The following is a 14,824-nucleotide window of genomic DNA, read 5'->3' as shown; positions in this document are numbered from 1 at the left end:
CGATAACATTAAAAACTAACATATATCATCTGATACCGACCTGGTTGTCGATAACAAAAGCATTAAAAATGAACATATATCCGCCAATACCGATAACATTAAAAATGTATTTTTATCGCCCGATAATGATAACCTTAAAAATTGACATATAGTACATCGGCCGATACTGATATGGTGGCTGATAGCGATAACATTAAATATGAACATATATCAGCCGATACCGATATGGTGGCTGATAACGATAACATTAAAAACAAACATATATCAGCCGATAACGAAAACATTAAAAATGAACATATAATGGCTGATAACGATAACATTAAAAATGAACATATATATTGGCCGATAACGATATGGTGGCCGATAACGATAACATTAAAAACAAACATATATTGGCTGATAACGATAACATTAAAAATGAACATATATTGGCTGATAACGATAACATTAAATAATTAACATATATTGGCTGATAACGATATGGTGGCCGATAACGATAACATTAAAAACAAACATATATTGGCTGATAACGATAACATTAAAAATGAACATATATTGGCTGATAACGATAACATTAAATAATTAACATATATTGGCTGATAACGATAACATTAAATAATTAACATATATTGGCTGATAACGATATGGTGGCCGATAACGATAACATTAAAAACAAACATATATTGGCTGATAACGATAACATTAAAAATGAACATATATTGGCTGATAACGATAACATTAAATAATTAACATATATTGGCTGATAACGATATGGTGGCCGATAACGATAACATTAAAAACAAACATATATTGGCTGATAACGATAACATTAAAAATGAACATATATTGGCTGATAACGATAACATTAAATAATTAACATATATTGGCTGATAACGATATGGTGGCTGATAACGATAACATTAAAAACAAACATATATTGGCTGATAACGATAACATTAAAAATGAACATATATATTGGCTGATAACGATATGGTGGCTGATAACGATAACATTAACATAAAAAATGAACATATATCGGCCAATAACGATAACATTAAATAATTAACATATATTGGCTGATAACGATATGGTGGCCGATAACGATAACATTAAAAACAAACATATATTGGCTGATAACGATAACATTAAAAACAAACATATATTGGCTGATAACGATAACATTAAAAACGAACATATATTGGCCGATACCGATAACATTAAAAACTAACATATATCATCTGATACCGACCTGGTTGTCGATAACAAAAGCATTAAAAATGAACATATATCCGCCAATACCGATAACATTAAAAATGTATTTTTATCGCCCGATAATGATAACCTTAAAAATTGACATATAGTACATCGGCCGATACTGATATGGTGGCTGATAGCGATAACATTAAATATGAACATATATCAGCCGATACCGATATGGTGGCTGATAACGATAACATTAAAAACAAACATATATCAGCCGATAACGAAAACATTAAAAATGAACATATAATGGCTGATAACGATAACATTAAAAATGAACATATATATTGGCCGATAACGATATGGTGGCCGATAACGATAACATTAAAAACAAACATATATTGGCTGATAACGATAACATTAAAAATGAACATATATTGGCTGATAACGATAACATTAAATAATTAACATATATTGGCTGATAACGATATGGTGGCCGATAACGATAACATTAAAAACAAACATATATTGGCTGATAACGATAACATTAAAAATGAACATATATTGGCTGATAACGATAACATTAAATAATTAACATATATTGGCTGATAACGATAACATTAAATAATTAACATATATTGGCTGATAACGATATGGTGGCCGATAACGATAACATTAAAAACAAACATATATTGGCTGATAACGATAACATTAAAAATGAACATATATTGGCTGATAACGATAACATTAAATAATTAACATATATTGGCTGATAACGATATGGTGGCCGATAACGATAACATTAAAAACAAACATATATTGGCTGATAACGATAACATTAAAAATGAACATATATTGGCTGATAACGATAACATTAAATAATTAACATATATTGGCTGATAACGATATGGTGGCTGATAACGATAACATTAAAAACAAACATATATTGGCTGATAACGATAACATTAAAAATGAACATATATATTGGCTGATAACGATATGGTGGCTGATAACGATAACATTAACATAAAAAATGAACATATATCGGCCAATAACGATAACATTAAATAATTAACATATATTGGCTGATAACGATATGGTGGCCGATAACGATAACATTAAAAACAAACATATATTGGCTGATAACGATAACATTAAAAACAAACATATATTGGCTGATAACGATAACATTAAAAATGAACATATATATTGGCTGATAACGATATGGTGGCCGATAACGATAACATTAACATAAAAAATGAACATATATCGGCCAATAACGATAACATTAAAAACTAACATATATCGGCCGATAATGACAGGTGTGGCAAAATATAGTTTTAGGCCCTGATTATAGTATGTATATAATGTTTACATTTACCACGGACTGAATTAAACATAAAGCACTGAGTAAACAAAGTCATAAACTGAAGCATCTGGCATCGTACACCACATACACGCTTTCATCTTCAAGTCAGTGTCCTTGACAGACAAAGGAGAAGATAATATAACGAATGTTCGTGTAACAGCAGAAATGACGTCTTCTTCTCCTCACATTGTCTTCACAATGAGACGAGCCCCCCGAGACGATGTAGTGGATGTTCTTCCTGTCGTGATGTTTAAGAACGAAGGAACAGCGTCTCATGAAAACACGGCTATGAACTCTGACCTTGACCATGAAAACAATAAAGCGTGACCGCGAGTAACCCAGATGGGTTTACCGCCTCTGTTCTGAACACATGAGGGGAAATTAGACTCCAACGTTACTGGGACAGAGGTGAGAGTTTTCCAGCCCTCATGTTTGACAACACACACTTGTGTGTGTGTGTGTGTGTGGTTATTTCATACACCTGTAACATGTGAGCGCCTGAATGCTTTGGCAATGTAGTAATGGAGCTGCTGAAGCTCACATGAGCACAGCGTGACAGAAAACTATAAAACACAAACACAGATCTGAGAGGAAGGTCAGCAGTTCTGTGTGATTCACCTTATGGATCAAAATACCCAGAAGAAAAAATTATTCACAGCAAACGTGACTAATGTTAGGGCACGACTCATTTCATGCCAGACAGGATGAAAACTCAGATTAGTTCACTTTTAAATAAACTTTTGCTGATAATTTACTCGCCTCCATGTCATCCAAGATGTCCATGTCTTTCTTTCTGCAGTCGAAAAGAAATTAAGGTTTTCCTCCATATAATGGACTTCAATGGGCCCCAAACGGTTCAAGGTCCAAATAACAGTTTCAATGCAAGGTCAAATACGAGCCTGGTCATAGATGTATACGTAGATGCCTCATTAGCGACTGCACTGATCAGTAGAATGAGGCATCTACGATCTATATATCTATGACCACGATCGTATTTGACCTCACTTGCCCAAAGTTATCGCTGAGCTCAGAGATGATCACGCTCGTCTGTTAAGAGGTAAAATAATATCATAAATACTGCTGGGTTTCTCTCAGAAACTGATGGTTTGTTTAGATCAGACCCTTATTCATCATCTGGTGTCGTTTAAAGCCCTTTGAAGCTGCACTGAAACTGTCATTTGGACCTTGAACCGTTTGGAGCCCATTGAAGTCCATTATATGGAGGAAACCCCTGGACTGTTTTCATCCAAAACCTTAATTTCTTTTCGACTGCAGAAAGAAAGACATGGACATCTTGGATGACATGGGGGTGAGTAAATTATCAGCAAAAGTTTATTTAAAAGTGAACTAATCCTTTAATGCATTAACGTTCCTGTCGTGTGTCTAGAGTTTAGATAAAGTACCCGGAAAGATCACTTTTTTTCACTTCTTCTCATAAAAATTACAAAAATATTAATGTTTTTAAACTTTTGACCGGTACTGTATGTATATATAATAACTTCTCAAGCACATGAGACAACTATAACTAGATGAGTAAAGTTTGTAAACAAACTTTGAAGTTGGCTTGAAAAAGTATAGACCGGAAAGTTTGAAAAAGTTAATTTAAAGATTTAAGTTTGAAGATTTAAAGTTTAAAGGTTTGAAGTAGGGCTGTCAAAAGATTAATCGCGATTAATCGCATCCAAAATAAAAGTTTGTGTTTACATAATATATGTGTGTGTGTACTCTGTTAATTATTATTTATATATAAATACACACACAAGCATGTATATATTTAAGAAAAAATTATTATTTTTATATATAACACATTTATATTTATTAGGGATGCAACAATACAGTTAGTCCACGGTTCAATACAAACCTCGGTTTTTAACCACGGGTTTCGGTTCGGTTCGGTTCTGATGGCTTGTCACATACATTTTTTGTTATTCTATTCTTAGGCGACAGGAACAGGGAGAGGTTAAAGAGAAAAAAGACTTTTTTTATTGCAATACTCTTTCTTTATTTTACTTAAAAGAATTGAAAAACCTTACTTAAACTTAAAACTTTACTTAAAAAACCCTTGTACACATTCCTAGTGTGTTGGATAATATAAAATAAATATATATAAAGATTTACACTGGCAGCTCAGAGCTGTACAGCAGCATTTAAGTATGAAATTGAATGAATGAATGTAAAAATAAAACACTACATAGACGTCACTATAAAATATACACTGATTATTATTAGTTTTTCAGTCAAGAGCAGTGAGTGATTTTCTCTTTGTCTTTTGTTGTTGTATTAACATATTTCACTCAAAAATGAAAATTCTGTCATCGAGAAATGAATACAGGTTTGGAACAATATTAGAGTGAGTAAATAATGACATCATTTTAGAGGTGAACTGTCCCTTTAAGGACCGCGTGTTCACTATAGGCTGCGCTGTTGTCAATTTAAGACCTGCGCGCATCTAATATACACACACACGATTTTACTTTACCTTAAGACCAAACCGACTGTGTTTATGTTAACCTTGTGTGTGTTTGACAGTATTAACGCAGTAAGACGACTACTTAGTCCAGTAATCACGTGTTTGACAGGCGTTTAGTGCGCGCGCTCTGAAAAGCGAATGTTAAAACCGCGCATGCGAATGATCCGGCAAGGCTTTAAAACGCATGCAAATAATGAACTTTGGTGATTGTGAATAACTCTAGTGTTCCGTGAGTATAACTCTAACACTAACCTGATGTGAATGTATGTCGTTGTTCAGTATTGAGATGGAGGCAAATTATAGAATTTGTAGAAAAATAATTAATTAAACGCGAAACCGAAAAAAACGCAATTCACAGGCGCGTATTGAACCGTGAATGCCGTACCGAACGGTTCAATATTATATTGAGAATTGTGGCATCCCTAATATTTATATATATTATAGATTATATAAATGTATATACATGCAAATATTTCTTAAATATATACATGAATGTGTGTGTATTTATATATAAATAATAATTAACACAGTACACACACACATATATTATGTAAACACAAACTTTTATTTTGGATGCGATTAATCGCGATTAATCTTTTGACAGCCCTAATATGAAGTTTAAAGAATTAAAAAAAAATAAAGTCAATACAGATGATTTACCATGATTCCATAATATGAGACCATTATATATATATATTTTAGACATGCTTTAATGCACCTTTGCGACATGCAGAGACGTCCACCACGCCGTCGCCCAGGCAGTTCTTCGGAGTGATACAGAATCCCTCGTTTTCCGGGTTGTTTTTCCCGCTGGCGAGCGCGGCCCGGGGCGGTGTAAACCGGAACGCTGGGATGCCCTTCACCTCCACCTCCTTCTCGAAGCGCATGTGGATGGACCTAAAGAAGAGCCGTCACAATGTGCAGAATATTTAGATTGATGACCTAAACTGACCCCAGGAGGCTCAAATGTTCAGGTCCTTTTTAAGGAAGCGTTGGGAAAACATTATGTGCTGAGCGTTTGCTTCAGGGGAAATTAGTTTTCCAGACGGCCTGCCTGATTAAATGATGTACAAAGGTTACACACGCCATTCAGACGGACGCCTTCCCTTAAAAAATCCAGGTGAGGAGTCAGTGGAAAAGCACAAGGACAGCTGTTCCCGCCAGCACAATAACCCACGCTCATGAGGAACTGGAGGAAAAGTGCCTTGAAAACATGCCAGACTCAGACTCGCAAACCCATGTGTGAGCGGATGGCAAAGACGGATGGGATTCTTTCCACACCGAACAAAGATGGGCGGTTTAGGTCAGAGATCCCGCTGCAAATAGACGGAGGGGTCAGCAGGACTCCAGGTGAAAGGTCAAGGGTGACCGGAGACACATTACATGTGTATTTAAATAAGAGCGTGCGTCACTCGGCATACATCATCAGCGTTAGTCTCAATTCATGGAAACATATTTCAAAATGAGTCTAGAGATATTACAGAAATACACCATAAATATGTGTTTCTCTTGTGGAAATATTCCATAAATAATAATAATTAATGTTTCTCTTGTACAAATACACCATACATAGTAATAATTAATGCTTCTCTTGTGGAAATATTCCTTAAATAATAATAATTAATGCTTCTCTTGAGGAAATACACCATAAATAATAATAATTCATGTTTCTCTTGTAGAAATATTCCATAAATAATAATAATTCATATTTATCGTGTAGAAATATTCCATAAATAATAATAATCAATGCTTCTCTTGTAGAAATATTCCATAAATAATAATAATTAATGCTTCTCTTGTGGAAATACACCATAAATAATAATAATTCATGTTTATCTTGTACAAATACACTATACATAATAATAATTCATGTTTCTCTTGTAGAAATATTCCATAAATAATAATAATTAATGCTTCTCTTGTACAAATACACCATAAATAATAATAATTAATGCTTCTCTTGTACAAATACACCATAAATAATAATAATTAATGCTTCTCTTGTAGAAATATTCCATAAATAATAATAATTAATGCTTCTCTTGTACAAATACACCATAAATAATAATAATTAATGCTTCTCTTGTAGAAATATACCATGAATAATAATAATCAATGCTTCTCTTGTACAAATACACCATAAATAATAATAATTAATGCTTCTCTGGTAGAAATATTCCATAAATAATAATAATCAATGCTTCTCTTGTAGAAATATTCCATAAATAATAATAATTAATGCTTCTCTTGTACAAATACACCATAAATAATAATAATTAATGCTTCTCTGGTAGAAATATTCCATAAATAATAATAATCAATGCTTCTCTTGTAGAAATATTCCATAAATAATAATAATTAATGCTTCTCTTGTACAAATACACCATAAATAATAATAATTAATGCTTCTCTGGTAGAAATATTCCATAAATAATAATAATTAATGCTTCTCTTGTAGAAATATACCATGAATAATAATAATTAATGTTTCTCTTGTGGAAATATTCCATAAATAATAATAATTCATGCTTCTCTTGTAGAAATATTCCATAAATAACCCATACATAATAATAATTCATATTTATCTTGTAAAAATACTCCATAAATAATAATTCTGGTTTCTCTTGGAGATTTATACCATAAATAATAATAATAATAATAAGAATTTACTTCATATTTCTCTTGTAGAAATAAATGGACATATAATAATAATAATTTTTCTTGTAAATATATGTCGATTGAAAAATGTTTTTTTTTAAAGTTATTATTATAATTTTTTTAATTATTAAGGAACAGGGAAAAAGATTTAAAAAACAAACACGCAAAATAATTGGAGTATTGAAATGTTATTATAAATAATGAATGAATGATAATACATTATATATTCATGAAATTATTTTTAAAGTTAAAGGTAAAAAAATATTTATAATAATTTAATAACAAAAAAATAGGTTATATAATATATAATAAACATTAAATAAATAAATAAAATAATACATTATATAACAGTATATTATTAAGTATATACATTTTATGAAGTTATTTTAAAAAGTTAAAAAACGTTGTTTTAATCTCAGAAGGGAATATTAAAAATGGAAACGCATTACTTTAAATAAATAAAAAATACAATTTAAATATTGAATATTTGATTCTAAATATTAGATTTTGTAAAATTATATATAATATATAAATGTTAAATAAATAAAAATGATAATGCATTATATAAAATTATATTATTCAATCTATATATTTTATGATATTTATTTTAAAAAGTGAAGGAACAGGTTAAAAAAATTACAGAAATTGAAGAAATATAAATGTTCAATAAATATATATAATGTCATATTATTAAGTTTGAAAATTATTTATTTTAAAAAGTAAAAAATAAATAAAACCTATTTCTTTAAATAAATTATTTTTAAAAGTTAAAGTAAAAACCGCTTAAAGTAGAGCAATTACTCTCTCTTGGCTAAACCTGCAGTCCTGTTGTCCAATCCCAGCAGGCCGTGTGTTTCTGTCATACTGCAGAGATATTGCAGGGATTGGGAGTAAAGTTTTATTCCCACACGGATGTCAGAGGGTCAGAGCTTTGCTTCAGTTCCACCTCTCATTAGTGGAGGAGAGGTCGAGAGGATCTTCAGGACATCACTACTGCCTTTATAGTTATAGTTCTCTAGAAGTTATCTTCCCCTTATGACACAAAACTATTTGATGAAACAGTAATTAGCACACGTTTGGAGGAACACGCCACTATTTTTGAAGCTCATTCTCCGTCTCCCCTAGAGTTAAACAGTTGAGTTTGCCCATATCCATTCAGCCGATCTCAGGCGCTAGCACTGTTAGCATAGCTTAGCATAGATCATTGAATCTGATTAGACCGTTAGCATCTCGCTCAAAAATGACCGAAGACTTTCCATATTTCTCCTGTTTAAAGCTCGACTCTTCTGTAGTCACATCGTGTACTGAGACCGACGGAAAATGAGAAGTTGTGATTTTCTAGGCCGATATGGCAGGAACTATTCTCTCATTCCGGCGTAATGATCAAGAGCTGTGAGCCGCCCCATGAGTGCAGCGGCGCAGTGATATCACACCGCGGCTGAAGATAGTCCCAGCGCTCTCTGTGTGAGCCGGTTAGCCTGCTGTAATATCACTGCACCGCTGCGCACACACACACGCACGCACGCGCGCGCGCGCGCACGCACGCACGCACGCACGCACGCACGCACGCACGCACGCACGCACGCACGCACGCACGCACGCACACACACACACACACACACACACACACACACACACACACACACACACACACACACACACACACACACACACACACATACACACACACATAGCCTGCTGTAATATCACTGCACCGCTGCACTCATGGGACGGCTCAAAGACCTGGATTATTACGAGATCGTCACACCCCTAACACACACACACACACACACACACACACACATACACACACACACACATACACACACACACACACACACACACACACACACACACACACACACACACACACACACACACACACACACACACACACATACACACACACATAGCCTGCTGTAATATCACTGCACCGCTGCACTCATGGGACGGCTCAAAGACCTGGATTATTACGAGATCGTCACACCCCTAACACACACACACACACACACACACACACACATACACACACACACACATACACACACACACACACACACACACACACACACACACACACACACACACACACACACACACACACACATAGCCTGCTGTAATATCACTGCACCGCTGCACTCATGGGACGGCTCAAAGACCTGGATTATTACGAGATCGTCACACCCCTAACACACACACACACACACACACACACACACACACACACACACACACATACACACACACACACATACACACACACACACACACACACATACACACACACACACACACACACACACACACACACACACACACACACACACACACACACACACACACATACACACACACACACACACACACACACACATACACACACACATAGCCTGCTGTAATATCACTGCACCGCTGCACACACACACACACACACACACACATACACACACACACACACACACACACACACACACACACACACACACACACACACACACACACACACACACACACACACACACACACACACACACACACACACACACACACACACACATACACACACACACACACACACACACATACACACACACATAGCCTGCTGTAATATCACTGCACCGCTGCACTCATGGGACGGCTCAAAGACCTGGATTATTACGAGATCGTCACACCCCTAACACACACACACACACACACACACACACACATACACACACACACACATACACACACACACACACACACACACACACACACACACACACACACACACACACACACACACACACACACATAGCCTGCTGTAATATCACTGCACCGCTGCACTCATGGGACGGCTCAAAGACCTGGATTATTACGAGATCGTCACACCCCTAACACACACACACACACACACACACACACACACACACACACACACACACATACACACACACACACATACACACACACACACACACACACATACACACACACACACACACACACACACACACACACACACACACACACACACACACACACACACACACACACACACATACACACACACACACACACACACACACACATACACACACACATAGCCTGCTGTAATATCACTGCACCGCTGCACTCATGGGACGGCTCAAAGACCTGGATTATTACGAGATCGTCACACCCCTAACACACACACACACACACACACACACACATGATCAGATCCTCAACATCCTGTCTCATAAACCGCTAAATCACCTTAAAACACATCTAGCATTAAGGCTATGAAAATATTATTTCAATAATAATAATATTTCAATAATAATAATACTTCATATTTCTCTTGTAGAAATATTCCATAAATACACCATAAATAATAATAATATTAATGAATGTTTCTCTAGTATAAATATTCCATAAAATTCCATAAATAATAATAATAATAATTCATGTTTCTCTTGTAGAAATATTCCATAATATTCCATAAATAATAATAATAATTCATGTTTCTCTTGAAGAAATATTCCATAAATTCCATAAATAATAATAATAATAATAATAATTAATGTTTCTCTTGTAGAAATATTCCATAAAATTCCATAAATAATAATAATAATAATTAATGTTTCTCTTGTAGAAATATTCCATAAATAATAATAATAATAATAATAATAATAATAATAATAATTAATGTTTCTCTTGTAGAAATATTCCATAGAAATTCCATAAATAATAATAATAATAATAATAATTAATGTTTCTCTTGTAGAAATATTCCATACAATTCCATAAATAATAATAATAATAATAATTAATGTTTCTCTTGTAGAAATATTCCATAAAATTCCATAAAAATTTAAAATAATAATGAATGTTTCTCGTGTAGAAATATTCCATAACAATTCCATAAATAATAATAATAATAATGAATGTTTCTCTTGTAGAAATATTGCATAGAAATTCCATAAATAATAATAGTAATAATAATGAATGTTTCTCTTGTAGAAATATTCCATAATATTCCATAAATAATTATAATAATTCATGTTTCTCTTGAAGAAATATTCCATAAAATTCCATAAATAATAATAATAATAATGAATGTTTCTCTTGTAGAAATATTCCATAATATTCCATAAATAATAATAATTCATGTTTCTCTTGAAGAAATATTCCATAAAATTCCATAAATAATAATAATAATAATTAATGTTTCTCTTGTAGAAATATTCCATAAATAATAATAATAATAATTAATGTTTCTCTTGTAGAAATATTCAATAAATTCCATAAATAATAATAATAATTAATGTTTCTCTTGTAGAAATATTCCACAAATTCCATAAATAATAATAATAATAATTAATGTTTCTCTTGTAGAAATATTCCATAAATAATAATAATAATGAATGTTTCTCTTGTAGAAATATTCCATACATTTCCATAAATAATAATAATAATTAATGTTTCTCTTGTAGAAATATTCCATAAATAATAATAATAATTCATGTTTCTCTTGTAGAAATACTCCATAAATAATAATAATAATAATAATAATAATTAATGTTTCTCTTGTAGAAATATTCCATAAAATTCCATAAATAATAATTATAATAATAATTAATGTTTCTCTTGTAGAAAAAATCCATAAATAATAATAATAATTCATGTTTCTCTTGTAGAAAAAATCCATAAATAATAATAATAATAATTCATGTGTCACAATCCACGCCTGTCCCGGACTCCATTTCCCAAGATCCTCTCTGTCTGCCCCACACCTGAACTCCCTCCTCCTCCTCTCTCTTCATCTCTCCTCATCTCTCTCCTCCTCTCTCCTCATCTCTCTTCATCTCTCCTCATCTCTCTTCATCTCTCCTCATCTCTCCTCATCTCTCCTCATCTCTCTTCATCTCTCCTCATCTCTCTCCTCCTCTCTCCTCATCTCTCCTCATCTCTCTCCTCATCTCTCCCTCATCTCTCCTCATCTCTCCTCATCTCTCTCTTCATCTCTCCTCATCTCTCCTCCTCTCTCTCCTCTCTCTCCTCTCCTCATCTCTCCTCATCTCTCTCCTCTCTCTCCTCATCTCTCCTCATCTCTCCTCATCTCTCTCTTCATCTCTCCTCATCTCTCCTCCCTCTCCTCATCTCTCCTTCATCTCTCTCTTCATCTCTCCTCCTCTCTCCTCATCTCTCTCCTCATCTCTCCTCATCTCTCCTCATCTCTCTCTTCATCTCTCCTCATCTCTCCTCATCTCTCCTCATCTCTCCTCATCTCTCTCGTCATCTCTCCTCCTCTCTCCTCATCTCTCTCCTCATCTCTCCTCTCTCTCCTCATCTCTCTCCTCATCTCTCCTCATCTCTCCTCATCTCTCCTCATCTCTCTCTTCATCTCTCCTCCTCTCTCCTCATCTCTCCTCATCTCTCCTCCTCTCTCCTCATCTCTCCTCATCTCTCTTCATCTCTCCCTCCTCTCTCCTCATCTCTCCTCATCTCTCCTCATCTCTCTCCTCATCTCTCTCCTCATCTCTCCTCATCTCTCCTCATCTCTCCTCATCTCTCCTCATCTCTCCTCATCTCTCTCCTCATCTCTCTCCTCATCTCTCCTCATCTCTCCTCATCTCTCCTCATCTCTCTCCTCCCTCCTCATCTCTCCTCATCTCTCCTCATCTCTCTCTTCATCTCTCCTCATCTCTCTCCTCATCTCTCCTCATCTCTCCTCCTCTCTCCTCATCTCTCTTCATCTCTCCTCTCTCTCTCCTCATCTCTCTCCTCATCTCTCTCCTCATCTCTCCTCATCTCTCTCCTCCCTCCTCATCTCTCCTCATCTCTCCTCATCTCTCTCATCTCTCTCTTCATCTCTCCTCATCTCTCTCCTCATCTCTCCTCATCTCTCCTCCTCTCTTCCTCATCTCTCTTCATCTCTCCTCCTCTCTCTCATCTCTCTCCTCATCTCTCTCCTCATCTCTCCTCATCTCTCTCCTCCCTCCTCATCTCTCCTCATCTCTCCTCATCTCTCCTCCTCTCTCCTCATCTCTCTTCATCTCTCCTCCTCTCCCTCATCTCTCTCCTCATCTCTCTCCTCATCTCTCCTCATCTCTCTCCTCCCTCCTCATCTCTCCTCATCTCTCTCCTCCTCTCTCCTCATCTCTCTCCATCTCTCTCATCTCTCCTCATCTCTCCTCATCTCTCTCCTCATCTCTCCTCATCTCTCCTCATCTCTCCTCATCTCTCCTCATCTCTCTCCTCATCTCTCTCCTCATCTCTCCTCATCTCTCCTCATCTCTCTCCTCATCTCTCCTCATCTCTCTCTTCATCTCTCCTCCTCTCTCCTCATCTCTCCTCATCTCTCCTCCTCTCTCCTCATCTCTCTTCATCTCTCCTCATCTCTCCTCATCTCTCCTCATCTCTCTCCTCATCTCTCTCCTCATCTCTCTCCTCATCTCTCTCCTCATCTCTCTTCATCTCTCTCCTCTCTCCTCATCTCTCTCCTCATCTCTCTTCATCTCTCCTCCTCTCTCCTCATCTCTCTCCTCATCTCTCTCCTCCTCTCTCCTCCTCTCTCCTCATCTCTCCTCATCTCTCCTCCTCTCTCCTCATCTCTCTCCTCATCTCTCTTCATCTCTCCTCCTCTCTCCTCATCTCTCTCCTCCTCTCTCCTCCTCTCTCCTCATCTCTCCTCATCTCTCTTCATCTCTCCTCATCTCTCCTCATCTCTCTCCTCATCTCTCTTCATCTCTCCTCATCTCTCTTCATCTCTCCTCCTCTGCTCCTCATCTCTCCTCATCTCTCCTCATCTCTCTTCACTCTCCTCATCTCTCCTCATCTCTCTCCTCATCTTCTCTTCATCTCTCCTCCTCTCTCCTCCTCTCCTCATCTCTCCTCATCTCTCTCCTCATCTCTCTCCTCATCTCTCCTCATCTCTCTTCATCTCTCCTCTCTCTCCTCATCTCTCCTCATCTCTCCTCATCTCTCTTCATCTCTCCTCATCTCTCTTCATCTCTCCTCCTCTCTCCTCATCTCTCTCCTCATCTCTCCTCATCTCTCCTCCTCTCTCCTCATCTCTCTCCTCATCTCTCCTCATCTCTCCTCATCTCTCCTCCTCTCTCCTCATCTCTCTCCTCATCTCTCCTCATCTCTCTTCATCTCTC

The 14,824-nt window shown here is 35.8% G+C and overlaps 1 protein-coding gene across 1 annotated transcript in view; it reads right to left on the bottom strand.

Moving 5' to 3' along the window:
* Positions 1-14,824, bottom strand: part of scarb2b (scavenger receptor class B, member 2b) — a 65,360-nt gene that overhangs the window by 12,912 nt on the left and 37,624 nt on the right. Inside the window, exon 7 of the mRNA XM_079835906.1 lies at positions 5,758-5,936. Within this exon, the coding sequence (XP_079692032.1) occupies positions 5,758-5,936 (179 nt within the window). The remainder of the gene's footprint in view (positions 1-5,757; positions 5,937-14,824) is intronic.

This window comes from Gobio gobio, assembly GCF_949357685.1.
Source record: "Gobio gobio genome assembly, chromosome: 14".
In the NCBI taxonomy this organism is placed as follows: Eukaryota; Metazoa; Chordata; class Actinopteri; order Cypriniformes; family Gobionidae; genus Gobio; species Gobio gobio.
The sequence above is the reverse complement of the archived record's forward strand: the minus strand, read 5'-3'. Positions and strand labels throughout refer to the sequence as shown.